This window comes from Cygnus atratus, chromosome 17 (assembly GCF_013377495.2).
Source record: "Cygnus atratus isolate AKBS03 ecotype Queensland, Australia chromosome 17, CAtr_DNAZoo_HiC_assembly, whole genome shotgun sequence".
NCBI classification, from domain to species: Eukaryota; Metazoa; Chordata; class Aves; order Anseriformes; family Anatidae; genus Cygnus; species Cygnus atratus.
In genome coordinates, this window is record NC_066378.1 from 15,230,274 (window position 1) to 15,246,365 (window position 16,092).

At 43.8% G+C, this 16,092-nt stretch overlaps 1 protein-coding gene across 4 annotated transcripts in view; it reads right to left on the bottom strand.

Annotated features, from left to right (window-relative positions):
• Positions 1–16,092, bottom strand: part of TTC28 (tetratricopeptide repeat domain 28) — a 169,885-nt gene that overhangs the window by 56,724 nt on the left and 97,069 nt on the right. For all 4 annotated transcript variants that reach the window (XM_050714214.1, XM_035565657.2, XM_050714215.1 and 1 more), the window contains 2 exons: positions 13,916–14,188; positions 12,951–13,081 (listed from right to left, as the gene is read on the bottom strand). In XM_050714214.1, the coding sequence (XP_050570171.1) occupies positions 12,951–13,081; positions 13,916–14,188 (404 nt within the window). The remainder of the gene's footprint in view (positions 1–12,950; positions 13,082–13,915; positions 14,189–16,092) is intronic.

Genomic DNA, 16,092 nt, shown 5'->3' on the forward strand with positions numbered 1-16,092 from the left:
TAATTCTGGAAGACAGGCCACCACTACCAGTAGCACTTCTGATGTAACTGGGAAAAGACTGGAAATGCCTTTCTGGAAACACACGAGTCAAACTGTTCCCTGCTGGTGCTGCTTAAAAAAGGGGGATGCTTACATGTGCAAATTGCTAGACAAGTTATGGCAAAGAGCCATCTAGACAGAGATTCAGATGATGTTAACATCTTACAGCTAGGGAAAAGAGGCATAAATGGAAAGCAGGAGATCTCAGACTTTCTGTGCACAAGACAAACTTGCCAGATACAGAGATTGCTCATATTGTACACATGAATCTTTTCACGCACACAGATGCAGAAAGGCTACCTCTACCCTCCGATATGGCAATCCCACCCATGCTTCCCACGTGTTACGTTCTGTGGCAGTCTGAGTTGCTAACTGACCCGAGTGATCTGGAAGATGTACTTCTCAATCATCTTGGAACCTGCATGAACAGAGCCTATGGCACTTTCAGCTTCCCATGGGCTGGCTGCAGCATCTTTTCTCCAGCAAGATAAATATCAGTACTCTCTAAATACTCTCAGGGGCAATCACTGGAACAACTGCATAGTTTGACATTAAAGCAGCGTTTGGGAGCAATTTGGTGATTATATCTGCTGAGGATACCAATGACTCACTTCAGGGGGTTAGTAATATGACTCAGGAAGATAAATTCATCACTGCATACTTAATAAAATCCTCCACATAACAGCATCCACTGGGAACTCTATGTGGCTCACACATCGGGCCAACAGGGTAGAGATATTCCCATATGCACTGGCATAAGCATCAATATGTTGTGGTGGATACGAGGTTGGCACTGGTTGTGCGTGTGCAACAGACTTCAGCTGTGCTAGCACGAATTTCTGATTGGTAGCAGGATGATGGGAAACTACAGCTTCATACCAGCGGGGCTGTGCATCAGCAAACAAAGAAAATCAATGTTTTATATATCTGACAAAGACAAATTTTACAGTGGGGGTTGCTTACACCTTCAATTTTGCAATTTATCACTTTAATAGAAAGCAGATTCTTCTGCCGCTAAGCTGAGGTACAGAATGGAGTTCTGAAACGGGTTTCAAATTGCTCTCTTTTTCCTGGAGGCAGCAGACAGCTTAGGTTGTTCAGCTGAATAACGTGAAGAGTCTGATGTTAAGCACATGTGCATCACAGAATGACAATTAATAGGGACCTGGTGACTGAGAGAGATGTCTTTCTTAGATATTTCACCCATGCCAGAGAGTGGTCATTTCCCAATTATGTTACATTAAAACAACTATTTGACTGATTGCACAGCCTCCTTATATGAGAACATGGCATAATAATCCTAAAATGGGCAAGGTGAAAATGCTCTGCCTGGTATCCCGCTACATGGAAACCCTAATCCCCAAATATGGACACCAATCAGGGCTGATCAGAGACTGAGCTTTCACAGCTGAGGTGGGGAAATGCACAGTATGGACCAAGCACTTGTGATATACAGAAGCCTGACTGCAGCGTTCACCCTGCCCATGGCAGGGGGTTGGAACTAGGTGATCCTTGAGGTCCCTTCCAGCCCAGGCCATTCTGTGATTCTATATTGAGCTCGTGCTCTTGTTAGAGTAGGGGTTCACAGAAGTTGAGTTTGGCTGTAGAGGTCAGCAACAGATGACCTTGGGAACAGCCTGGTCTTTGTGCTATTCTAGGTCTTTAGAAAGAACATCACCCCTTTTTGAACTGTAGCCTTTCCAGCTGATGGGTTTAAACAATATTATGAGTTTACAAGCACAGGAATGTGAACATATACCCTGTGTTTGCAGCTGATACTGGCCCGTAGGGACACAAAGCCTTAACCAGTTTCTATTGTTCCAGTTTACACCCTTCCTGACAAGCCAGGCTTGGGTCCTGAGGCAGAGAGGTACTAAAACGTATGTTGTAAGAGACGCTGGGACTGTACCTAGTCAAGAGAAAGAAATGGATGTGAACTGACCTAATGTGGATATGAAGCCAACATCTGACAGAAACCTTTTCTCTGTCGCATGTACAAAGGTTGACTAATAGTAATATAACACTGTGTAAGCATTTAAGCTCTTTCTGCATGTAAGCATGTAAATTCTGTTTGTTTTATAGCTATGGACTGTGCCACTGCTGTGCACACAGGCAGGACAGTAGCCTAGCAGGGAATGAATACTTTCAGGACCTACCAAAATGACCCAGTGCCTGTAAATTGCATTTTATCTCCAATTCTATTAAGCCCCTTTATTATTTGATCAGAATCCACCAGTATTCCACAAGTAGCTCTGGAGATAAGTGATTGTGTACTAGTGCAAAATTCACACCCAAATACAGTAGGTGCCCCATCAACATTCAAAGTCACCCTTCCCTCCTCCCTCAAAAGTGAGGTTTGTGTGTCTGTACCACATCCAGCATTTTCTTTGTATGGCATGCTTTTGAAAACAAAGAGCAAGCAGCAGGTAATATTCTCCTCCTGTGTATTATCTGTACACAGAAAGAAGGAATGGCTTTGCTTTCAGGTAATTATTGCCTGGAAAACAAAACAAAAACCCACACTGGAATCAATAACCCTGTCAAATCCAGTTTATTTACAGAAGGTTTCAGTCTTTTACACAGAAACTGCCATTTTCAATGAGTCTCTCTTTAAAAAACTGTATTTCACTTTTATAACTGCAGGTTTAGGCACTGCAGCAAACTGAACATCAATGAACGGAAGCAATGCTGCGGAAACCAGTTATTAATAGTATTGCACAGAAAAAGGAATGCAGTCCTTTTTACTTCTTCCCACTACACCACAAGCAAAGGCTTAACACCTCCATCATTCTTGGATGAAATCACTCAGACACACAAGATGTGCAGCTGAGCTCCCTGGTACTGACCCTGGATGCTCCTCTTCCTGCACAGGATGCTCCAGGCCAACCATGTCCTTCCCAAAGCACCTCTGCACAGTCCTTCTGGAGCAGGGTCCGATCCTAACGTTACTCTTGCTCATAAAGCTGTACATCATTTTACTGGGAAACTTAATATGGGAAAAGCTTTGACTGAGGTGGGCCTTCTGAAAAACCAAGAAGTGCTGATCCCCGAGTTGTGGATCTAGACCAGGTTTCCACATCATTTCTTGTACCATAATCAGGGTACAGGCCACAGTAGAGTACTAGGTTTTGCAGATACTGTGAGAAGTAATTAAAAACAGAAGGCTGCATTTCTTTCAGCTAAAATCCATGTAGTGTGAAGGTCAAGTAGGGACATTTAAAGGAGATCCTCAGGAAGTATTACATTTCCCTTTTGAGTCACAAGTCCAGACAAAACAAAGTATGTGGCGTTCAGTGCACTCCCAAATTTCCTGCTCTGTTCAGATTTCCTTTAATTCTGCTTTCACATGCAGCCTCACATTTGAACTGGACAAATCTGTATTGAATCCAGTCAAGCTGACCTTCTCTAAAGAGCTGCTAAAAACAAAGAGAAAGGCAATGAATTAATGCTTTCTTACACAAATCCAGCTATTCAATGGTCAAGTATTATGGTGCTCACATCACTGAACTCACCCTCTCACCTAGGCTGGTTTTTCAGTCTAAGATTTGATGCAACACTAGTGCCCTGGAAGACCCAGAATCTTCAGATGAACTCATACAGAAAGCATTTTCCCAACAGCTTGTACTCAAGTCTTCTTTGTTGCAGCAAAGAATCTGGTTCTGATATGGAATGAGAAAGCTTTCATCCAAGAAAGCAAGCTTTCCTCCAAGGTATGCGAGAATTCACCCCAGATTCCTAATAAAGCAAGACTACCAGCTGCAACAAGAGGCTGAAATCAATGAGGCAAAGGCAAGCACTGCACTTTTTAATGAGGGTTTCAAGTCTGGAACCTATACGTACATCACGGGTCAGATTTTGAGTCCCAGAGGTTAATCAGATGCCTCTCAAGGACCAGCTGTTTGAAGTGGAAGCATATATGGCAACTATATGGACTGGAAAGAGTACACCTGTAATTTTGTAAGCTCAACAACAGAGCCAAACATGTGGGCCAGGCAAAGACTGAACTTCAGTGAATTGAACAATGCTGCAAAAAGCTTTCAGGAAAACATGTAATCATTCTGTAGACTGAGTCAAATCTCTCACAAGTTCTCATTAAGGTGAAATCACAACACCTGTGGAACTTGAGACTTCAAGGGCAGCAGGTGTAAAAATAAAACTTCTGTCCTGTTAGGAAATCTGGAGAACCAATCTGCCTCACTCCCAGCTAACTGTGTACTGGCTTCTTCACATTCTTTCCTCAGCAGCCTGCCCTACCTTCTGCTCAGCTGTGTCCTCCTGGCAAGTGGACAGTACGAAGGTTTCAGTTCAATAAATCACCCTAGTACGAAATCAGCAATGATTCTGGAAATCATGAACCAAAATCTGCAAACATCTCCTCAGAAAGTTGGGAAAGCATTAGTCCTGGTCTCTTGATGAAGCAAACTCTACGGTCCTACACAGTCCTGAAGATGACAACATGGCTTTTGATAAAAAGACATATATCTTATATAACACCTAAAAAACTACAAACACCACCACTTAAGCCACAGTGAGTCTCTGTGCATTAATGATTGGGCACACATGCTGGGATGCCCTGCAGAGCATCCTCCTTCTGTTCAGCCTTGTGGCTGATCCCTGGAAATCCTATTGTGGCCTTCCACTACCTCAGCTGCCAGTCAGGAAACCAGCCAGTTGCACAACTGGACCATACCCATTTCTGACTGCTCAGTACTGGGACACTGAGAGCTGAAGCTGCACACTGGGCAGTGAGTGGCTCTTGCCAACCTGACACCTGCTCAGGCAGTTGTTTTTTTTCCCAGTAGTAACGAAAATGCGTATTTAAACTGGCTTGAGATCAGCAAGAATGCCCTGTGATGCTAGACTTCATCACGGATTCAGATCAGACAACAACTTTCAAAGAAAACACAACCCTTTCCTTTTGCAAATATCCCATCTGTGAACTGAAAAGGCTTGATCGTTTTACCAGTTTCTGGCTTCTGTGTGTAATTTTCCACTGAGTTCCTAGAAACTGATGCTGGTCTCTCACTTCTTCAAAGAGCAGGGATTGGGAGCAGTCTTTTGCTTGAGCAAGTAGCAGCCTGATCAACCACTCTGTTATTTGTAAGTCCTGTGTAAAATGTCATGGGATTTTGAAAGCTGTTTCTCACACAGAGGTTGAACCAAAGAACAGCTTGTTTCAATTTCTTGAAAGCACCTTCAGGACTCAAAAGATCCTTTTAAAGACCCCAGAGAAAGACGGAAGGCATAGTGGAGAAAAGAGTGAAGAGGTAATCCCATGCACTAAGAATGTTTAGCTTACACTTCTATTAGCAGTGCCTGCATTAACCGCTAATATAGATCATCAATTAGCAAAGCCCTTCTCAGTCTGTTCCTTACTTTTGGAACTCCAGTCAGATGTGATGAAGCTATAAGGAACAATGTATATTCTCCTCTTAGCCCTTCCTGAACACATGCACCCTTAGCAGCACGGATGTCTTCTGGGGCCTGGCACATACCAGGATGCCAGCTGCGCCTGCCCCAAAGGGAAAAGACAGACCCCTGCACGCTCCAAAAACGCAATGCATGACCTCTTCTTCTTCAGAGGCCAAGCAGCTGCAACGGGACCTCGAGGACATTGTTGGAAAAGCGACTCTGTGAAGTGACTCAGCATGCTCGAGGTAGACCTGCGGTGACAGACTTGGGCAACAACAGAGCAACAGGAAGAGGCTCCTACTGACTCCACAAGGATGGGGCACTGACTCCACGTGCTGGCTGCTCACAGCCCTGCTGGAGATGTAAGGTGGCGGCACTACAGCGAGGAAAAGCTGCGCTCACTGTTGGGCACGACCTCTGCTCCAGCTTCACCTCAGTGTCAGGCTGTAGCAGTACAAACCTGGTTATGTCTACACCCGTAGAAGGACTCCAGACTCCTGACAAGGTAACCAGGAGGAGAACCTGGCCCCACAACTAACCAGCTGCACATGTTCCAATGAGCTCACTCCACACTGACAAGCCCTACGATAGCTCCTCCAGAGAAGAATGGTTGCACAGACCCACGCTTCCAGCCAAATCTACAGCACAACTGCAAGCACAGGGACCCTCGCAACTGAAGCACAAACAGTTGTAATTTCATCTCTGCCAGCTGCCATCTCTGTGGCTGCCAGCACAGTCCAAACACAGAAACCATCCTGGGCCAGGAAAGGGTGCAGACAGTGTGCCAGGGAGACATCCCCCATTTCAGGCAAGCTCTCACACCATTCAGTCAGAAGGAAGTTCAGCTGGGGCAGACACACCTGTTCACACATGGGGCAGAGCCCATACACCCTGTTTACTTGGAACTGTTCAGCTCACAGCAGCAAAGGTGACTGATTTATGGCACAAGCAGAATCCCAGCCTTTGCATGACAATCGCAGAGCACTGAAGGCAAGGATGAAGACAGTCTCTCCTAAGGACAGCTGTGCCACTTCTAACTCAGATTGTACTCTTACCTGACTCAGCAAAATATATATTTCTAAAATGATGGGCAAGGAACATGAAAAAAATATTCTTTTATCCTGTACCATAATACACACACACCCCGGTTGTTCAAATGAAAGATTAAAAACAGCTTTGCTATTTAGTAAGGGTGTGGCTTGTATAGACAAAGCACAACAGGAAGGACACCTGGAAAACATTTTGCTCTCTTCAGGAAGAGACAGAAAATCCTGGCTTTACAGACTTTATAGATTTCAGTAGAAAGAAGTGATCTGTCTTTCCTACTCCATCTCCAATAAGAAAGTGAAATTTGATCTTTGACTTGCACAGTCTGACAGTAAGTAGCTGTAGTTTACAAAATGTAGGAAGCTTTATGCTGAGTTACACTGCTGGCTCAGACATGCTTTAAAGGGGACTGGAAAAAGCTACTAGAATTTCAAACCTAAATAACCACCAGCAGCTGAGCTGCACACAAAGGATGTTCAGACAGTTGCAAAATCTGCAAATTCCCAACCGAATACAGACACAGATTATGTCTGTAACAGCCGTCATATTTCACTAACACTCCCTCCCCCAGAGGCTTAACACATCCCTGTCACACACATCAGCCTGTTATTCCTGACAACCTTCCATCATAACAATCCTCTGATGCCAGGAAAGGCCTCTAGTCGCAGTAAGATCCATGGCAATGCTCTCACTGCAGTAGAAAGTGTAGCACCTAACCGGCTTCTTGAGTCTCCTGGACTTTTTAAATCTCCTTCGAGCAGCTGGCTATGCTGTGTTTAATGCACCCCAAATGCAGTTTGCCCTCTTAGATGCCAGGGCACACTGCAGCTCATGTTGAGCCTGCTCTCAACCAGAACCCCCGGATCCCTTCTTGCAGGGCTGCTCTCCAGCCACTCGTCTCCCAGCCTGTGCCTGTGTCCAGCAGTGTTCCCTCCCAGTTGTAGCACCCAGCATTTACCTTTGTTGAATTTCATGCCATTGCTGATTGTCCAATGCTCCAACAGAGCAGAATGCATCTGAATTTCCACAGCAGTTCCCTGGGAAGTCTTCTTAAAATCTTATATGGATTTTAAGTCAGTATAACTTGCAAATCAAAGGAGGCAGCTTTGGCTCCTAGCACAGCACCTCCTTTTCCTCTGCACAGCAATAGTTCTAAAAAAATGTCTTGTGACAGCTAAAGCTACTCATTGAGTCTGGTTACTGAGCATACACACCTGCTGCAGATGATTGTCAGAGCCACATGTTAATGAATATACTAAGTGCAGCAGCCAGCAGCCATAGAAACAAATGGCTAGTGAAAGGAGGACACTGAAGACCAGCCAGTTCCGCACCTACTCCTTCCAGAAATAGCTGCTTCTAGAGGGGAGGTGGGGGGAACCCTTCAAAACCTGGCCGACAATGAGAACTGCACGCTGTTGGGCATCCTGAGTCCGTGCAGGGACAAGCTGGCACAGGCAGAGTCCATACATCTGTCCTCTGCCTGCCCTTTGGGCCCCCTGCCCTTCCTGCAGTCGTGCTCGCTGAGAAAAGGGGCAGTGGAAAAAGGGCTTGAGTCATCCAACTTCAGCATCACGAACAGTCCTTTTCCTAACCCAGCTCCTTCCTTCACCCACACCTAGTGAAGAGGGATGCTGCATCTTTAATGAAAGGCCCTGTTCAATGCTGAACACGCGGCCAGCACACGCACAGAAGCTGCCAGCACCCAGTGGCTTGCTGGCAACATCGTCCTTCCCAAAAGCTCAGTGTTGGCAATGCACTTTCACACAGGCACTAATTTTATTATGGTTGCTTTATGATTTTGCCTCATTGCCCTGCTATTTTTAAATGCAGGGCTGTAATAGAAGGCGTCTGACTGCCCGAGAGAGAGGAGCTATTACGCTGTGGAGTCTCTGTGGTGTCGGTGGCCTTTGTGAGGCAGAATTGGTGAGCCTGAGAAGGGGCTCCACTGCTCAGTAACAGGCACCTTGCTCCACAGCTTTCCTTTCCCTTTCAATGTCTGCTTATCAGTCCTCACAGCTTCAAAACACTCTCAAGTAGTTGTTTTCCAAATTAAATGATTGTAAATGAACACAGGTGAAAAACAGTTATTAGTAAGAGCCACTCCAACCCATCCTGAGATAGTCCACAGTTAGCTCCAACTCAGCTGCACAGAAGCAAGGAATGGCCTTACTGAATTTTGTAGTGCAAGACAAGTCTGCATACCTGAGAAGTAGCTAGAGATGAATAGAAACAGGGACAAGGAACAGTAGCTGTCACAGGCATCAAAAGCTGTCACATTCACTTTTTCATTCCAATTTTTCCTCTAACCCTGGCATAGCTCATCAGTTGCACTATCGTTGTTCAAATCACAGCTCATGGTGTGGCATCAACACAATTATATGGGTTACACAAGATCAGGTTGCCCAGTGTTTAAAACAAAGTATTTACTTCAAAAATATAGTACAGGCATAACAATCTACACCTCTGTTATTAAAAATGACTAGATTAGTACCACAAGATAACTAACATGTATTGACTACCTTATAAACCTCAACAGAGGTGAGACACCACAAACTGCTTTTACCATGACGTAGCAAAGCCAACTCCTGCCTTCTTTCTGCTGTTGCAGTGAAGCAGACATACCCGCACAAGCCTAAATATTGCATAAAAGCCAACAGCTGGATGGTCAGACCGAGTATTCAGTCATCGCACCTTGAAGCCTACCATTAAGGAGACAGGCCATTGAATCTGAAAGAGGAAGTTGTATTCTGCTATTTATGATCTGAAGGGCATGGCTTCTCTGGCATCTTTAGGTTCTTAAAGTAAGAAGAACTTGTAGCATTACTGCTGATATGTAATAATGTTTTGCACTGATCAGGTAGCAGGCAGTCTAAGAGATTAAATTCACCACCTATTTTTCCTGGGAGGTGATCATAGGAAATGCATTTTAAGTTCAGTGTCAAGTTGAACTCTGAGTTAGACTAAATACTAATTTATTTCTTTAAGTGAAACCTTGCTTTGTAACCATGCTCCGTCGTACTCATACGTAAAAAAAACATTTTATATGAAGACACAGGAATTTATTACCATTTATCTACTGTTTTTTAAATAATTACTGTATCTGATCTTCTTCCCCCACAAAGCATCAGTTCGATTTACTGGTCGCTTTGGGTGGAGATACCTTCACTTATTAGTACTTTGCCATGTTGTCACAGGTGAACCCTGTCCCGCATATTTAACCTTGAGTGATTTTTGTCTTGGTATCTACGGAGCAGAGGTGACCTCCCTGCAACTTCCAGGTTGCTTAGACTACAACATTTTACGGTGATGCTCTATCAAGTCCACAGCTTTGTTTTGTACAGATACACCCTAACAGAAAACTAGTTCTAACATCTCCAAGTAGTAGTATGGTCAAACTTCATGCCTTTTACCTAGGGACTGTAAAGGAACAGTCTGGCGATACCCATACTGCTAAGTGGCATGGCTGAAGCGTGGATGGATCCACGCACAGCAGCTTTACTTCAGCCGCTACAGGAAACATCATTGCAAGAGCAGCAGCACAGACCTCATTGGGATTCTCAACTTGAGTACAATCCCAGAGACCGTAGCAGGCCAAGACAGCCCACGCTGAAATCTGCTCTGCTTCATCTTCACAGACAAATGTCAGACTACCAAGCTGTGCTACAATTTCCTCTTTAACTGCACTTAAATTATCTCAGGAGTTCAACTCCTGCACTCATCTCCATCAGAGAGGATGTCCTTCTACATGGTGCTGCTTACCTTTCTTTCCTTTTCTTGCACCTCCTGCTGTCATCCTTTTTAGAATGGTATCCTGCTGACTACAATGATCATCTGCAAAGCTCCACAGTAACCCAAAAAACACATGGAAAGGTCCCTTATGAGTTCTAGCTTCCTGAATCAACTACACTCTTACGTCTGCTATTCTCTCTCTCAAAAAAAAAATAAAATCTTGCAGAATTGGCTTATCTGAGTTTCTTGACCTGCCACTGCAGCTGGTCAAAAATCCATGACTTAATAGCGATGGAAAGCATTGAAATGACGCTCTGAAGATGACTACTTCACAATGCCCATTACAGTGTCTTATTAAGAACTAGTCTTGCCCATCTGCATAGAAGAAAAACTCATGTATATTCAATACCTCAAGGTCTCTCAAAGATTCTAGAGGTATGCCAAGTCCCAGCTATTTTTGCTCCATTCTTTCTGTGTGCACAAGTATCAGAAACCAGACTGAACTTTTCCTCCACACTGTGACTCCAAAGACAGGACAACCTATCTGCACACATGGATTTTGAATGGTATGATATGGTGCTTGTTAAAGGAGCTGCACATACTCCCTGTGCCAGGTAGAAAAAATTTAAAACTCTGGAGCACCTGAGCAGCTTGGATGATTTCCCACCCAGCTGACAAAGTTGCTCTTCTAAAGGTTTGTGTGGAGGAGGAGACACCTGAATATTACAGCCAGACCCCCTGCAAATTATTCCTGAGTTCATGGGCTACTCGACCCAGAAAAAGTCCTGGGTACAAATATTTGCTTTGGCAGGCTCAGAACACAATGTTCCCTCTGAGGACTGCAGCCTCACGTACAAAGGAGCACTTATTTATTATTATTATTATTTATTTATTTATTAACCTTGTAAGCCAATCCTCTGGATAGTTGGAGGTAAAACAATTACCTCATTACAGTCGCACACCAAATTCCCTTCTGGTGGGATTCACATCAGCACTACTGCAACTTTATAATATTTGCATTATAAAAATGCCTGCAAAGGAGGCCAAGAAAAACAGCTTTTTGTTCAGAGGAAGCTCTGTGGTCAAGATGATGTCATAAGAAAGCGCCAAATTAATTTCCTGTGGTTACATCCTACAGGAAATCCAAGAAGCTCAGCTTTCTTTCTAAACCAAGCAGTCATTTGTTGTCAATAGCTGTTAATTATGTGCCCAGATGTGTCATAAACTAAGAACTATCACTATTAGACTTCATTCTCTGGATTTTTTCCAGATCGACCATTGGGATCTGTTTAGATCAGCAGCCTGAAGTCAGTGGAATAGATCAGCACTTGCTTCCCTGGGCCAGTTCAGGGGCTCTGGTGCACGCAGACTGCTGTGTTCTTGCCAAGCGCCGGCACAGCGAGCTTCCTGTTACTTCCTTCTGCAGCGCCTTCCACACAACTGGGAGAGGGCATTTGCTGCTTAGAGAAACACCACAGAGTAGGAACAGCTACGCAGATTAGACTCTTAGCAAGAACAGGGACTCCCAATCAAGAAAACTACAAAAAACAATGGTAACAGCTTCTCTGCTTTGCATGAACAGAAATGGGGAAATCGGGAGTGATTCATGAGGTTTTCCAGCCGGTAAAATAATCATGAAAATGTTGAGCAGATCCCTCCCCCAGTCACAGTCCTTCCACAACCTACCGAAGGATGCATCATGTCAAGGCTTCCTTGATATTTACATCATAAAAAACACTTCAACAAAGCACTTAAATATTTTAAATTGCTCTTTTCAACAGTCACCAGTGGGAAAATGGTTCCCCCAGTTTTTGTATCTCCCCCAAACTGCTCACATTTACATTAATTCACACCTGCCCTGCTGCCCCTAGCCACTCCCTTCATCTGCCCTACAGTCCACAAGTCCTCTACTTTCCTATTCACAGTACAGAGGAATATACTGGAGGAGGAAGATAATCCTTTTGTTTCTGTAATCTGCACTAAAGTTATGACTCTGTCCTCATAGTGAACTTTCAGTAAAAATCTCTCGAGACAAACTCTTCAGCCCACGAATCACGCTTCCCTGGACTGGCAGGGGGCCCGGCACACTTGGAGAGCTGAAGGGTATATGGTTAAGACAAATCAGATCCAGTCCAAACAACCCCTACACTTTACACAACATTGTATTTTAAGGCTTGCACGGATTATTTTTTCAGTACTTTTTAAACAAAGTATATTTCACGGAGACTGTGAGTGTTTGGGGCAGAGACCTAGCTCATTATTTGTCTGGAAAACGCACAACACGGGATGCACCCTTGTGGAGTTCAGAATGGTAGCACATACACCAGGGAAAACGAGAGCTAGTGATAGCCAGGACTCAACTGCAGAGATGTTGTATCAATGCCTAACTCCGCAACAGCCTCTACCTGGAGCTTACGCACAGTGAGCAAAATAGACAGGCAGGTAGACAGAGGCAGCATGACTTGCTCAAAGTCACGTGGAGAATAGAGACAGAGGCAGGCAAAAGTACAAAACAAGCATCCTGTCACCTGCATGTACATACTGTATCTACTGGAACATACAATTTCCATTAAAAAATGCAAATGTAAGGCTGGAAAGACAAATCACAGAGCTTCCAGGTTCTCAGAATAACACATCAGACAAACAAGGCTTCTTGACGTGATTGTGTCCTTTTAGAAAACCATGCGTGATTCCCAGTTTAGTCTATTTAATAAGCTTCCTACCTCTCTGTCCTTGAGTTTCATGGCAAGCACCAGCTGATGTCTGTGGTTAGTAAGGGCCTCCCGGTAATTTCCTTTGGAGAAGAATGCAGAGCCCAGATTTCCATGAGCTCGGCATTCTCCCGTCTGGTCACCTGAGTCACATGCAAACAAAAAAAAAAGATTAGGTAACAAAAGGGTGGCTGGAAACATCCAGCAGAAAGACTAAAACACTGTACAAGTGATGTTCCAGTGTAAGAACCAAGATCAGAACAAACTCATCCTCATATTTAATACACAGCCAAATCTCCCTGGCTTTCAGAAACTTAAACAATATTCCTCAACCTATTTTTAGAATTGTGTTAGTTTCTTCTTTGGCCTGACACCTGGCAACCTCCCATTCTTCCATGTTTATTCTTTGTTTGACATTAGCAATTTCTTTGTGAAAACAACTGAATGGTCCAGGGCTTAACACAAGAGCGTGCCAGCTTTCACCAGAAAGCAATTCTGCAGCCCAGCTCAGACACAAAGTACATCTACTACTGTCTTCTTTTCTTGTTCCCTAGCAACTGTCTCAGAAGCTCAGACTGACTACCTTTTTCTAAGTAATTATTGAAAAAAAAAAAAAAAGACTAAACAAAACAAAAATACCACATACAAACAGACCGCTTCATTTAACAAGCATTTAAGGTTTTGAGCATATCTCCACAGGAAGTAAGACTAGTCCCCATATACAAGACACCTGAGAATTAGAGGACCCTATAAAACCTTAGCATATTCATTGATTGCTTGTCTCTTCACACATATAGGTAAACAGGGCTGCACAAGCCCGTACTTCACACATTTAAGAAATTTTACATTTGATTTGGTAGCTTGTAAAATACCACAAAAATCTGAGCATCATAGAGAGATGCTGACCATTAGCACAACTATTAATTTGTTCCATTTACACCAAACTAGCACTCAAACGAGTGAAATGAGAACTCTACCTAAAGTCTTGGCTACATCCAAGTCCTGCTGCATGTATCCGGTGCTTTTCTCTGTATTCCCTAGGGACCAGTAAGCACTGCTCAGCGCAGAGAACACTGATCCCCGCAGCTTTAGGCTGCAAGTGCCAATCTTCAGGGCAGCTTCTAGGACAACCACAGAGGCCCCATGATGGCCTGCTGTGAGAAGTTCCTGGCCAATCACAGACACCACAACAAAGGGGCTCTTGTCCAGCTTCATCTTCTGCAATTGTTGATAGGTTGGCTCCAGAGACTCTAAAATACATAAAGGAAAGCAGAGTTACTCAACAAACTAAGTTATTTTCATCTATAAACCAGCCTAACACCTCATCTCCATTTTTGGTAACCAAATGACACATGAGTTAAGGGCCAGTCTACCCAAATCAAACCAAGATTTATTACAGGAATTCAGGGCTCAAACACACAGTTTAATATTTAGTACAAGCACATTGAGACAGGTCAGGTCAACAAGCAAGTTGATGCTTTCATTGCAGAAAGCACTTCTGGAAGACAGCACAAGAATGCAAAGCAGTCTTATACTGAGGTCTGAAGACTGGTTTAATGGCAGGTAGAATACAGAAAACACCTGTAGAGTTTCACAGGAGATTGGAAATGGGCCACCAGCAGTGTATTTGAGCACTGTAGGTTCTGCTCCTTTAGCACAAACTTCAGCTGAATGTTTGAAAAATCTGTGCCTGTCCACATACTGTGCACATGACGTGGGCCAAGAGAAGTGACAAAAATAGCAGAAAGAAGCTGCTCAACCCACACAGCCTTACCTGCTCTCATAAGCAGCCAGGATCTGAAGGTACACCTGCAGAAAAACAGCACTGGACTTGACAGACTAGTGATAATGTGTCTAATTGCTTTTATCACGCTGTTGATAAAGCATCTTGGCTGCATGTCTCAGTAAAGACATCAATATAACAGGACTCCAGAGTTTGCTGCGCTCCACCTGACCACGCTGAGTTAATTTTCCATATTTATGACCAAGCAGGATTTCTGGATTAGATGCTCTCACCTGAATCAACATTATCACAGCAACCTCAGAATGCCACGTGCTCCTAGTTTTCATCATCTCTACAATCACAGTGCATATAAATAACTACAAAAGGGGATTTCCTACCCTTCCCTGAAGACGCAAACAGTGTGAGTGTGATGCCATTTACCAACGTACAGTTAGATTGAATCCTGGGACTAAATGCAGATATAAGAGAATAGAAATAATTGCTGTAACACGCCACCAGGAAACAAAACCGATTATTGTTGATAGAGCACAGTTAACAGGCATAGCACTACAAGAGCAGGTACAAATTCAGTTCCTGTCTTACAGAGCTTACAATCCTAGCCAGGTAATGTATGCAAACATAGGGAGAGAGAGGAAAGCACAAGGCAAGGGCTCCTGGTAATCCTAAAGTCAAATAGAAAAGGTGAACTAGCGTGGTAATGGAAGGGCCAATACAGAAGTCATTGCTTCTCTCACCCAACAGCAAACAGCGAGGGAAGAGACATCGCCACAGCCAGGTGAACGATGCAGCATCAGGGGGTTCATTTACTGTAGAAGCAAGTTTCAGCTTCATCTCTCTATTTTGCAAACCTACACTCCCTGAATCCCTCAGTGTCTGCTTTTAATAATGTTTTGCACATCACTAACACAGACCCTTTTGCCTTTCCAGTTGCTCATCTTCTTTCTCTGAATGCAAGTATTCGGGAAGCGACCACTCAAACCAGTCTACCCATAGCTTGAAATTATCAATTATCCTGATGGAATCAAATTACACAGGACTGGTTTTACACCATAATACCCAAACAGATCTTCTATGTCTCTCATAGGCAGCAAACTCTTGTAAATGGGGGCAGAATGATAATGTAACAACTACTGAAGTGTTCATAGAGTGCCTAGCTCAGTGGGACTAAGCTCCTGAATATTCATTGCAGTAGTACAGCATAGACACACACTCAAATTAAAACTAGTACTTCATAAGCAAAGCTGATCTAAAATTTGCCAACCACTCAGTGAGAGGATAACAACTGGAAAGCAGCAACACTGAGAAGCACAGTAGGGAGCAGCAGTATAAATAGACAGCTGCAGTATGTCAGGACAGTGAGATCATCCAGCCAGACTGGGGGCTGCTTACAGAGCAATACCAGAACACCTG